The 12,570-nt window shown below is 43.4% G+C and overlaps 1 protein-coding gene across 4 annotated transcripts in view; it reads left to right on the top strand.

The window, feature by feature from the left end:
- The first annotated feature begins 605 nt into the window (after positions 1-605).
- TOX (thymocyte selection associated high mobility group box) overlaps positions 606-12,570 on the top strand; it is a 312,131-nt gene continuing 300,166 nt past the window's right edge. Inside the window, exon 1 of one of the 4 annotated variants that reach the window (XM_027561033.1) lies at positions 606-1,007. In XM_027561033.1, the coding sequence (XP_027416834.1) occupies positions 906-1,007 (102 nt within the window). In that variant the 5' untranslated portion in view covers positions 606-905. Of the gene's footprint in view, positions 1,008-2,153; positions 2,220-12,570 lie in introns of those variants that run through there. The other 3 variants (XM_027561034.1, XM_027561032.1, XM_027561035.1) reach the window with 3 other exon arrangements.

Here is a 12,570-nt window from a genome sequence, read left to right as displayed (position 1 = left end):
GTGGGGAGCGAACAGCTGGGTGGGGACGGCCGCGCGGCTAGAGGTGCTGGGCGCCAGAGAGAGGTGGGGAGGGCCGCGGCAGGGGCGGCGGGAGCGGGGCGGGGCCGGGGCCGGGGCGGGCCTGGGGGCGGGGCCGCGGAGCGGGATGCGCCACAGCGCCCCCTGGCTGCGTGCTCCCCGCTGGGCCCCGTGGCCGCCTCAGGCTCGGGCTCGCCGGCCCCTTTGTGTGCGTCGCGCCGCGGCCAGGAGAGCGCGGCCCGGGGCCCAGCCACGTTCTCCTGGTCCTTCTCCGCTCCACCCTCCTCCGGCCCCCGGCCCCGAGCGTTCGCCATTGGGCCGCCAGCAACCCGCGTCCCGCCGCGCACCCCACCCCGCCGGGCCCGGGGCGCTCACCGCCCCCCTCTACACACCACACCACACACACACCGCCCTGTCCCCCTCTCCGGTCCTCCCCACCCCATTCCAGGCCTCCAAGGTGGAGAAAATAAACTCCAAGCAGAGCAACTCAGAGACTTCAATAAAACGCCCAGGACCTAGAGCCCGAGCGCGTGTGCCGGGCGGCGAGGGGCGCGGGAGGCGGGGAGGGGGGCGCGGGCGGGGGGACAATGAGCGCATGAAGTTACCTGCCCGGCGGCGGAGCGGGCTGCGCGCTCGGCGCCGACGGGTGCGCGCCGCGGCTTGGGGGAGAGTTGAGCGCTTTTCCCCCCTCTTTTTTTTTTCTTTCTTTTTTTTTTTTTTCTCCTCTTCTTCTTAAACAAACCACAAACGGATGTGAGGGAAGGAAGGTGTTTCTTTTACTCCTGAGTCCAGACACCTCTCTCTGTTCCGTCTAAGCTTGTTTTGCTGGACACTTTTTTTTTTTTTTTTAAGGCACAGAAAAGGAGTTTGCTTGATGTGAGAGTGAAATGGACGTAAGATTTTATCCACCTCCAGCCCAGCCCGCCGCTGCGCCCGACGCGCCCTGTTTGGGACCCTCTCCCTGCCTGGACCCCTACTATTGCAACAAGGTGAACGCTCTGCTTTTGTTTCCGCCGCGTTCTGGCTGCTCGGTCCCGGGAGGGGGGCGGCGGCAGGCCCGCCGGCCGGCCGCGGAGGCCGGTCTCCCGGGCGCGCTCGGCTCGCAGCCCCGCGGCTGCCGGGGCGTGCGCTCGGGGAGTCAGTTTTGCGGAGCAGCTCCCGGCTTTACCCTGCACCGCGATAGTGCGGAAAGTGACGCGCTTTGCTCCGTCGTTCCCTTCCCGCTGATCGCGATTCAGTAGTCCTGCCTAGGGTTGCCGCGGGCGCTGGGGGGGAAAAAAATTAAGAAAGAACAGCAGAATACTTTGGGGGTGTGTCTGGGGTCCCGGAACGCAGGCGGAGAGTGAGAGAATTCCGTTGATTTTCTCGTTTCCCCTTCTCCCTCCTTCGCTCCTGTGCGGGCTGCGGGGGCTCGTGGTACCGCTTCCCGGCCCGGAATTAGTTGCCAGGGGAGCCGCTGGGAGTCAGGGTGCCGGGGACCCGGAGAAGCCCTCCGCCCGGGAACGGCGCTCCGCAACTCTTTTGTTTTCCCGAAGCCGATCGGCGGTAGAGCCCAGTGTCCGGGCTCGGATCTGCAGGCCGGGGTGCCACGGGAGCGCGGGGTCCCGGGGACAGCTCCCGCCCGGAGGTGCGCGCAGAAACCGCGAGTTTGTTAGGAACTGGGCGGGCGCGCCGCGTTCACGTTCGGAGCAGCAGCACTCGGCGCGGGACGCGAGCAGGTCCTGGACTGGACTGTACCCGAAGCCCGGGGACCCCAGGTGCCCAGGCCGCGGGGTCCGGGGCGAAGCCGGCCGGGAGGGTGAGCGGGGCTTCTGCGGAGCTCCGCTTGTCCCAAGGATGGAACAGTCTGGGGATACATAGGAAGGGGGCGACTCCTGCGCTTTCCCGAACTCTCACCTCCCGGAGGGAGGACGCGTGGGGGACCGAGTCCGAGAGCAGCCGCAGGGCCACGGCTGTCCTCGCCTCGGGCTTTTTGGACATGTCTAAACAGTCCTGCCCGGTGAAACGTGGCGGGGAGAATTGAGTTCTCTGCGACTCTGGGGGAGCGGTTTAGACGCCCAGCTCCCGCTCGGTGGACACCGTGCCTCTGCCAGCAATCCCGCGTCGGCCCCTCGGTGAATTCCACTGGATAGAGCGTTGGGACTGGTAACATTTGCCCGGTGGCGAGTCATCATCAAGCAGCTATTTTACGTGAGCCGGAGGTATTTAGCGCGTTTCACCCTCAGCCCCGGGGCCCCAGCACGCTGCAGACTCGCAACTCAGAGTCTTGGTCAATCCAGGCGCGCGCCCGCGCGCATGCACACACACACACTCACACACACACACACACTCACACACACACACACTCACACACACACGCACTCACACTCCAGACACCCTCCAGACACACACCCCACAGAGCTGTGAGTTATAGCATCCCGTGGAGAAGTTCCCTGATGCCCTGTGTATACTATATGTAAGACCAACGTGCGTGTGTTGATGTCTAGGCAAGTTAGAAACCAGAGGAGTCTAGTCTTGGACAAGGTAGAAAGGCTTTTCATCCCGCAGGAAGCATCTCTGTAGCTAGGGACAAGTTGGAGGGTAAGGGAACTTTGACCAGAGAAGTTTCTGTGATGAAGTTTCATTATTTGTTGGTAACATAGCTCTTTTACTCTAAAGTCTGGTTTGCCTTAATAAGGAGGTGTTTTGTGTATGTAATATTTTATTTTTGCTTATAACACGTCTACTAACAAAAATAATAGAAAGGTAGCAGCATTCTTGATAGTAAAGACCTATTCCGCAGTATTAATTGGAACCAAAAGGTCAGAAACATTTTGTCACTGAAACTGGACAAATCTTATTAAGTTTATCTGTGATTTTATAATGTCTTAGATACACATTTCACTCGTCATTCTAGTGATAGGAGGGTCAGATTTAATTTGAAAGTTAAATGCTTTGGAAAATCAAGAATTGCTCCAATATATTAAATCATTTTCCAATTAAGTGCTTTAAATAATTTTAGTGGGTTGTACTGTGCATTGAATAAATTAATTTAGAAAGTCTTCAGAATTTTTTTTTACTAGCTCATTGAAGTTCCTTTTAAGTCATCCAGTGTACGGGGAGCAAACTGTTCTTTTTAAATGCAAATCAGCCACCCTTTCTATAGACTGGATGCAAGTCTTCTATTTTACTTATTCAGGGAATAATGGATTTTTAAAGATACACAGTCATAAGATACACTTTTCATAGTAGGAAGAGACTTCATGGAAATGTTTGCCTCAGGATGTCTGTTCCTGCCCTTCTCTGGGTAGCAGTCTATCAACTATGTTTGTCACTCATTCTTGATTATATTTAGTGTACTGAGTAGATTTGCTAGGCCCCAGAAAGCCCCGGCACTAATGTTTTCTACTCCACCGTGATTAGCATTGGCACAAAATTTCTGTCCGGTTCCACAGTTTGAGCTGCTTACAGTGTAGTCAGCCAGCATTCATTTTTGCAGTGACTCAAGTAGATTTGCTGGGATCTAAAAGGTGGACAGAAGTTTGAAAGAGGTGAAATAATCTTTATCTACATTAGTAAAAACAAGTTAGCTCTGACTCCCCCCAAAGAGAGAAGACTGCAAAGTAAACCTTGTCTCTTTCAGAGGTGTCACTAGTGTGTAGTTGATTACAAGAAACAGTCACTTTGTCAGGCTATTTGTTTTCAGTAGGATGATAAGATCATAAATTACTAATTGTCTTTATTTGAAATCTGTCGACACTTTACTAAAGTCAGTGTGCTAAATCCCAGCGGAACCAGTATCTTTCTGTGCTTCAGCACCACACACTGTGACTAGACTTTCTCCAGTGACATTATTTTTTTCAATGTCAGGAGAGACCCTAATCCAGAAAATGAATATCCTCTTCCTGGAGCTTTTCTAAACTAAAACGAGGTTGTTTTACTTTGCTGACATTCTCCAGCACTGCTGCTCTATAGATTGCCAAAACACTACTTATATTGTTCAGTTAATAAACTCTGGAGGAGCAATTTTTTGGAAAACAGTTTAATTTAGTATCGCTCTGTTGCAAGAACACATTAGGTTATGAGCACATCATCATACAAAGTGGCCTCCATTTTCACGTAACCCATTGAGGGAGAAAAGTGAGAACAATGCATCGATGTTAGTTATGGCAACTGTGCGAAGCATCTCTTCTTATACAAACAGCCAGAACTGGATGGCATGTTGCTGTATATAGGTCAGCCTTTGAAATAGCAGTGTAACTCATAGACTGGACAGGAACCAGTAGGCTCAAAGTAACACTGTTTACCTCTGGCAACTTAAAACATGGCTTTGTTTGAGACATTGAGAGATGGGTACCATACTGGAGTTTCATCTAATGAAGGCTATTTTAAGTAACATTGTATCCCTTAATTGAACTGAATGTTACCAAAAGAAATTGGATTATAGGCACTCCCAATTGGAGCTCAGTAGTAAAATAGAGTCCTCTTTTTTTGTTCTAGTTGAAGATGTCAGAACATTAGTTTAAATATATACCCTCAGAGTAATAACAGTTCCTTTCAGTTTCTAGTGCAGTGTCATTTCTGAAGATTGTTTTCACTGATTTTATGCTAAATTGGGACGAAGAAGTGGCACTTTTTCATTTCTGCAATGATGTGATGTGTTCAGTTATTGCTCAGTATCTGCCCACATAAGGAGTAGTAATACAATTATGTTATGACATGGCTAATGACAGGGATGCTGACCTCTGCCAGCAGTGGGAGAGGAAATAATGGTCTTTACTGTTCTCAGCGGTTGCTTTTGTGGAATCAGGCCCTGAATCTTTCTTTGACTGATTTAGACCCAAGGAAGTTCATAACACAAACCCAAGCTTAATACTGGCTATATACAGAGTGAAAAATAATGGGCGTTTGGAATATTGGGCTTTTGTCATTGAAATGAGGAAGGAAAATGTATCATCTTTTCACATAAACACAGGAGGAAGAACCTGTTTGTGATGAACTCTGACTTAAAATGTCAGGGCTAACATTAAACATTTGATGACTTCTGAGGAAAACAAGATTCATTTTCATCTCTGCAGAATCTCCTTCGAGCTTATTTTCCTGTTTAGAGTATTATGTGTTTTCTTGAATGTGGCAAAACTCACCCTTCCTAAAATACAGGATTTGCAAGCACATTATGATGGAGTCATTATTTCTGCTTTAATAAATGTAAGAAAAAGGAGGAGGGGAGAGAGGAGGGAGGGGAGGACTATAAGCAATTTAGAGCATCATGCTTGATTAGTTCCCTCCCTACCCCCATAACTTCTAGGACTTTGGGAAATTCATAGTCAATACTTTGAACATCATTAGTGTAATTAAAAACTCCCATGGGAGTTTTATTAAGCTGGCATCTTTCATAAGTTTTGAGGTCTTTAAATATGTTTTAAATAAATTTATAGGCAAGAGCTTTGAGCCAAGCAATCATATGGTTTTGGCCACTAAGTCAGATGTCATACAAAAACCTCAAATGTAGCTATTAATATCTTGATTTTGTGAGATATCTCAGTGTCATAAACTCCAATTTTAAATGTCTATGCAAAAATTTTAGTTTTGAGCTTTGGAGCTCATAATGTTGTTTTTAAAATAGTTTACATTATTTACTATTCTCACATTTTACCATTTATTTTAAAGTTACTGAGTGATGATATTAAGGAGCATTTTGATATTTCTCTTAGCTGGGAAAACTAAACTAATATTTAAATATTATCTCATCAGCTGCTTATTGTTGTTTTTTTAAGTGACATGATTGCAAGGGGCTAAGAACAGAGAAAAATGTAAGGCACTTGAATCTGAAAGAAGTAGGGAAAGTTCCAAGTTAACAGTGGTTTTCTTAGGACCAGAATGGGTCTCAAATATTGGTTTTGGTGTGTGGGGCTATTTCTTGTGGTCGTATTTTTTTGTGTGATGGGCTCAATTCAAGAAAGGGATAGGTTAGGGGACTGGGGCTATGGGCATAGAGGAAATCTTACCACGAAGGATGACTTATTCTCGTGCTTTCCAACATTTTGCTAACTTACTAGAAAGTTGAAAAAGACCCTGGGGATATTTCTCAATTACTGGAGATCCTCCTGTCTTGATGGAAGCCTACCCTCAGCAACTGGTCTGTCTGTGTGTCTGGTGCCTCCTCCCTCCCTCCTCCTCATCCCCTTCCCAAACACCCGCAATCCTGGAACAACTCCCCCTCCCCTGCTTTTCTCCTTCCCAGTCTGGGTCTGAACGTGGAAGGTCTATGTTTTCTCACCTGAACTTGCTCTGCTCAGATCCTTGGCTCACCATTGTGTTCATCTTGGCCACCTTTGGTGCTTGTCTTCATTGTCATCATTGCCATCATAGCCATGTTGGCAAGTCCATCCTTCTCCCAGTACTTGACCTTTCTTGGGCACAGAAATTGGAAACTTCTAGTCCGTAGGCCCATGTCCACTTCCTAAAGTCCTCAACTAGGCTGCTATCCTTTTCCCTAGCTGAGTGAATGACCTAGGGTCATAGAATAATAGACTAAGAAAACAGATGTGATCCTGAGAGGAAAGCCATGGTGGGTATTTCTAAGCTCTCACTGTTCCTTTCTTCCAGCACATTTTAAGCACAGTGTATCTAGAGCTTGGGATCAGCTCCTTGAATATCCCTTATCAGTGAGAAATCTTAATTTAGACTCTAAAATAGTATGTAAGTGGGACTATAATCTTCTGATCTTTAGTTGCACATGGTAAGTTAGGTAGTTACATTTATAGTGATTATATGGGTTGGCATGTTTATGTGTTCTCATCAGAATATACATAGATAACTAAGATTGGAATAGTTGGAAATGAAGAACCTATTTAATCACTTTTAGGTAACTTGTCATCCTACATCTTAGCTTATCCAAAGGTGAATCTCAAGGTTTCTGAGAAGTCATAAGGTAGAATATTTAACTTATATTTCAAGGAAAAGTAATATACTACTTATCATGACTCGATGAACTGTTATGAACAATTGCATTTTTAAAATATTGGATCAACTGTTTAAGATAAAACTTATGTTGTATACAGCCAAATATAAGAATCTAACATGTATATCTTTGGGAGAAAACAACATTGTGATACACCATAATTATAAATACTGTGGGCCCCAAAGACATAGCTATAATCTTGGCTGCAAGAAGCTTCCCCATGAAGCATCTGAATATATGAAAGCTGCCTTGTTTAATTGAATTTAAACAAAATTTTAACATGGGAATGTTTACTTTTACCAATCTTAAAGATAGTTTCTTTTTTCTTATTTATTTCGATTTTCATGTTATTAATATACATCAGCTTTCCACGGGCTTCCCAGGTGGTGCAGTGGTAAAGAATCCACCAGCAATGTAGAAGATGCTGCTTCAGTGCCTGGGTTGGGAAGATCCCCTGCAGAAGGAAATGGCAACCCACTCCAATAATCTTGCCTGGAGAATCCTGTGGATGGAGGAGCCTGATGGACTAGTCTATGGGGTCGCAAAGAGTCAGACACAACTGAGCGTGCATGCACACAGCTCTCCATATATGCAGGTTCTGCACTGGCAAGTCATCCAACTTCAGATAGAAAATATTTGGGGGCGGTAGAGAATCCCAGAAAGTTTCAGAAAGTGAAACTTGAATTTGCTGCACACCAGCAGCAACTATTTACATATCATTTACATAGTGCCTACAGCTATTAGCATAGCATTTACATTGTTTTAGGCATTATAAGTAATCCAGAGATGATTTAAAGTAACGGAGGATGTGTGTAGGTTACATGCAAATACTGTATCACTTTATATAAGGACTTGAGAGACTTCAGATTTTGGTATCCGAGGGGAATCCTGGGCCCAGGCCCCTGAGGAGGCCCAAGAACAACTATTATTCAGTTGATCATTTTCTTTGAAGATGCACTTCCCAGAATCAGATAGCCTGTGGTCTCCAAGGGTTGACAGGACCAGCAGTAGATAGTGAGTTGTGTTAAATGGACTGTCCTGCTAGGAAAGCAGCCCACCAAGATGCTACAGCTTACATCTACCCTAATGAAGTGGAGCATTTTTTTTGTTTTAAACCATGCATGCCAAATTTCATCCTAAAGAGTAATTTCTCATTAAAAACAGTTGAGTTATAAACTGCTTAGAAATGTGGTTTATAATGGAAGTGCCAACAGACTGTTAATTATAGCAGTTCTTCCATAATACTTTGAGACATGGAATTCACATTAACCTGAAATGAGTCTTTCCTGGTTATAACATGTTCCTCCCTATAGCATTCATTTTGAAAATGGGAATGTTATATTGCTCTGTGCCTGGATGCAGCAAAAAGATCAGAGGAGGGGTGATGCCAAAAAGAACCCCCCTGTTTTATCAAGAGGTATCAATATTTCCCTAGATCTCTTTATTTGATCTACAGCGAGAGTTTGCCTAACTTTTAAAATCTATCTTCAGATTTCCATTGTATTTATGAAACACCATCACTGATTTATTTTTATGCTAACAAAGGTCATGAAACCCATGTCACTCTCAATGCTTTTCTGTTTGTCCATTTTTCACTTTGGAGTTTTTAATGGTTCAGCTTTAGCCAAGTATTTATTGTTTTTCATTCTTGAGTTATGTGCTTTTATGAAGCTGTTTTGAAAGGACTCCTAAATAAACTAGTGCTATGGTTCGTTGATAAGAAGCTTTGCTAGTGGCCAAGAAAATATAAAGTGTTTTGAGTTACTATGTGGGCTTATAAGTTACATGTATCTGATCCACAGTTACAACACCATCAGTTGCTGCATGAACACTTTTCCATTCAAGTCTTTGAGCCCCTCTCTGGAAGTCAGTTACCTGGTAGAGAAATTGGCATGCGCACATACACGTGCTTGTGCGTGTGTGTATGTGTTGGGTGAGCACGTGTTTTCCTGTGTTTCACATTGTCCTGGATATATTTCTTCCCATAAATGCAGGAGAGTTTACCGCAAGTGGCAGAATCAGTGTGTACAACAACAAAGGCAATCATACTAGCTAGCAGGAATGCCTCATTACCACTCCTTTTTAAGAAACTTAGCCGTATTTCACATGTGACACTTTTTCACAATGATAGGGCTTTAATTGGGCAAATTATACCTTAATAAGACTAAAGAACTGAATCTTTTCTGAGGAAAGCCCTAGGCCTCACTGAAGAAAAGACTTGCTGAAGATTTCACATAAAACCTGGGCTCTTGAACCTATGTTGACTTACCCCCTAGGCAAAATAAATATAACCCTGAAAGGATATGGTTCCCTCCACTTGTTTCCCATTCTGTTTAGAAGCCTGACTCTGTTCTATGTCTGGTAAAAGTTCTGATACCTAAAAACCTTTCATCCACCTGTGTCCCAATCTTGCCTGCATCCACTAGAGGAAATAACTTATGTTTGTATCAAGGCACCCTTTTGAGCCTCAAGGAGTCAACAGAGGTAGATTATTTTGAAACCATGTGAGAAAAGATGTTCAAAAATTCAAGCCATGGTAGACCTTAGAAAAATACTGCATTCTCAGCCCATTTCTTCTATTTCTGCTACCTTAGTGGAATGACGTTTTCTCCCAAAGTCATAGATTAGTGATTTTTTCAGGAAAGGAGCGAAAGGAATAACCTTTCTAGCGGGTCAGAGGTGAATTGGGGAAAATGAGGTGTGTGTCTGTACAGACTGTAATCTCCATCTCTCAGATATTGATAAGCCCCCAGGGAGTGTCTTTTTCGCTTTCTGCATTGTGAGTCAGTGCACCTAATGAGAGATGTTAGGATGGAATCTGTTGTCTATGGGGCAGTGTAGGGAGATAAAATAAAGTTGAGAATGCCTGCTCCAGAGGGAAATGACCTCTTGTAGTTCCTGACTTCAGGGGACTAAGCTTGCCCCTCACTCCCTTCCTCTGATATATGGGCCAGAGATGGGCAATATAATATGCAAGATTAATTAAACAATGGACCAACTGGATCTAAAGATAGTCCAATTACACTGAAAGCATGTCTGCGCACCACCTGATATTCTTAAGTCCTTTAACTCAATTAAATGGTTAATTTGAAAAATGATGGGTAAAGTGTTATATGCATTGGCATCTCCAAGCTCTTGTAAAAAACCAACTCTTTCCTTCTACACCAATATGCCTTCACCTAAAATGCCAGGAACAATTGTATAAAGAGAAATGTTAATAATAAAGAGGCAGGATAACCTTTCAACAAAAAGTATATTTTATCATTTGGCAGATGCAGTCATGAACATTAATCATAGAAACCTGCAGATAGTAGAAGCTTAATATCAAAGCTAATGATTTATTTTATGTTAATGACTTTCTGCCAGGGCATAAAAGACTGTTCATAATGGACTCTCTGCACGGTGTTCAGTTACTAAGGCTGATGGGATAATCTTTTTCTCTCTCCAAATTAAGCTTTTTGAAATACATTATGCTGTTATTTTTCAAGGTAACTCTCCAAAATTTACTGCAAAACTAATCTTTTAAGAACTGATTAAAGAAATAAAGAAGAAGAAAAATCCCAAAGCAGCTTTTCTAGTTCATGAACAGTTTGACTTAATTAAAGAGAGAAAGTTTGCATGTATGCTAATATCCCTGAACTTGGAATGCCAAACAGTTTTCAAGTCAGCCTTTGGTGACAAGGTCTGCCTTTTGGAGATTCAGTTCCCATAAGTACATTCCCCAACAGAACCTGTTTTCATCGATTACTGGCCAATAATGAACTGAATGGTAGTAAAACCTGGAGTTGTGCACTGGGAAGTTTTAAAAATTATGTTTACAGCTAGTTATAACCAACATTATATTTCAATAAGAGATAATTTGCCTACTAAAGTTCACATAATGTGCTAATCATGTCTAGTGGTTAATAAAGGCCTCCCACCTCACTCCCCTGATGGCTATAAAAGGCTATTATATTCATGGCAACAGTTCAGGTACAGCTGCTGTGTGTTAATAATGTAGCATTGTCCCACTAATCAACACAGCAAAGGTCAGCACCCCTAAGCACCTAAACTACCTATTCTCTCTCCAAAATATTTATTGACACCCTAAAAGATTATCTGACCTGAAGTTTTCCTTAACTTAGAGTTAGTTAATTCCACACCAAGCTAATTGGGTGATAAAGGTTTTGTAACCTAAGCTAGGTTGTGGAGGAGATGAATATAGATTCATACTAATCTCCCATAAACATGTTTCCCTTTCTGAAGTCATTGACTGAATTAGTGTGAGGTTGTTAGAGCCATGAACCCCTTTATAATTAAGTAAATGTGTTCCAAAGGGAGACTGTTTTCAGATTTTACATGTTATTTGAAGAGACGTTTGGAAGAAAAACAACTTTTCAATAACCAGAAGCTTTTAAAGTAAACAGAGCGAATCGGAAAACGAGAAGGGATATTTAAAGTCTAAACAGACAGGAATCTGTGTTAGTTTATAGACCTGATCCAGTAGTGAAATATTATTTGCTTAATTGTTCTTTTGGCATAGGGAAGCAATAAGAGTAAAAGCTTCTTAAACCATATTTTCTGCACACAAAGAACATATTCACGTGGGATTTCCATTTTGCTAGAAAATCGCACAAATCAATAAGCCAGCACTTATCTGCATTAAAATTAGGCAGACAACAGTTTACAGGCATAGTGATAGTGTAGTTCTCTTGATACCCTTGGTTACTGTTTCAGATAATCCTTGCCTTTGTGTCCTCAGCAGCCAAAATGTTAAGTGAACAAGATCTCCTTTTCTCATCTTGTATTATTGTCTTCTGTTTTCTGTTACTCATTTGGATAGCCTTGTTTGTGTGCGTGTGTGAGAGTGTCTTCTTCCTTGAGGACTTGAGAACCTTAAATGTTTTCAGAAAAGAAAAAGAAATGAAACTCAACTGTGTTTCCATCACCAGGAGAAACGTGAAAGGCGATCTGTGGGAGGAGCCTCTGTGTAGCACATAATGTAGGACGATACATTTGTCATGCTTTAAATATATAATGCCTACAATGAAATATGTACAGGCACAGTTGTGATCTATGAAGTCCCTGGCTCCAGTGCCATTGTTTGTAGTCTCTACGGTTGTCATACATTGTTCTTTGCACATCATACCCTTACAGCAGAATTTGACACAATTTCTAGCTTTCCGTCCTGCACCATTTTCGTTGCACAATATACATGAGTTTGACAGGGTGTGTGGAGGAAAATTCTGGCAAGCAATTGATATTTTGAAGTGGCAAGCGTTTCAGCAGCTGCTTGCTTGTGAAAAAGGAATGATAAGATATACTGTATTGTTAGTTTCAGGGAAAGCATTAAGGTTTAAGCTCTGTAAAAATGTACACATTATTCGTCAGTGGTGAAGCAAGTCTTTTATGTTTTTAGGGCTTAGCTCGCTGGCTGATGTGAACTAGAATGACATTGGTCAGTAAATGAATAGGAGTACTTTGAATTTGAACTGCTGCCAATTTTGCACCAACAAAGGAACTGACAAAAGAAAGATTTTATGTGAAATGCAAAGCACACGCGATGTTTTGGGGGCGGGGAAAGGGAAGGAGGGAGAGAGGAAAAAAAAAAAAAAAAACACTCACACCAG

The sequence above is a fragment of the Bos indicus x Bos taurus genome, chromosome 14 (genome assembly GCF_003369695.1).
Source record: "Bos indicus x Bos taurus breed Angus x Brahman F1 hybrid chromosome 14, Bos_hybrid_MaternalHap_v2.0, whole genome shotgun sequence".
Lineage (NCBI taxonomy): Eukaryota > Metazoa > Chordata > Mammalia > Artiodactyla > Bovidae > Bos > Bos indicus x Bos taurus.
Note: the sequence above shows the minus strand (reverse complement) of the source record. Positions and strands in the feature narration are given on the sequence as shown.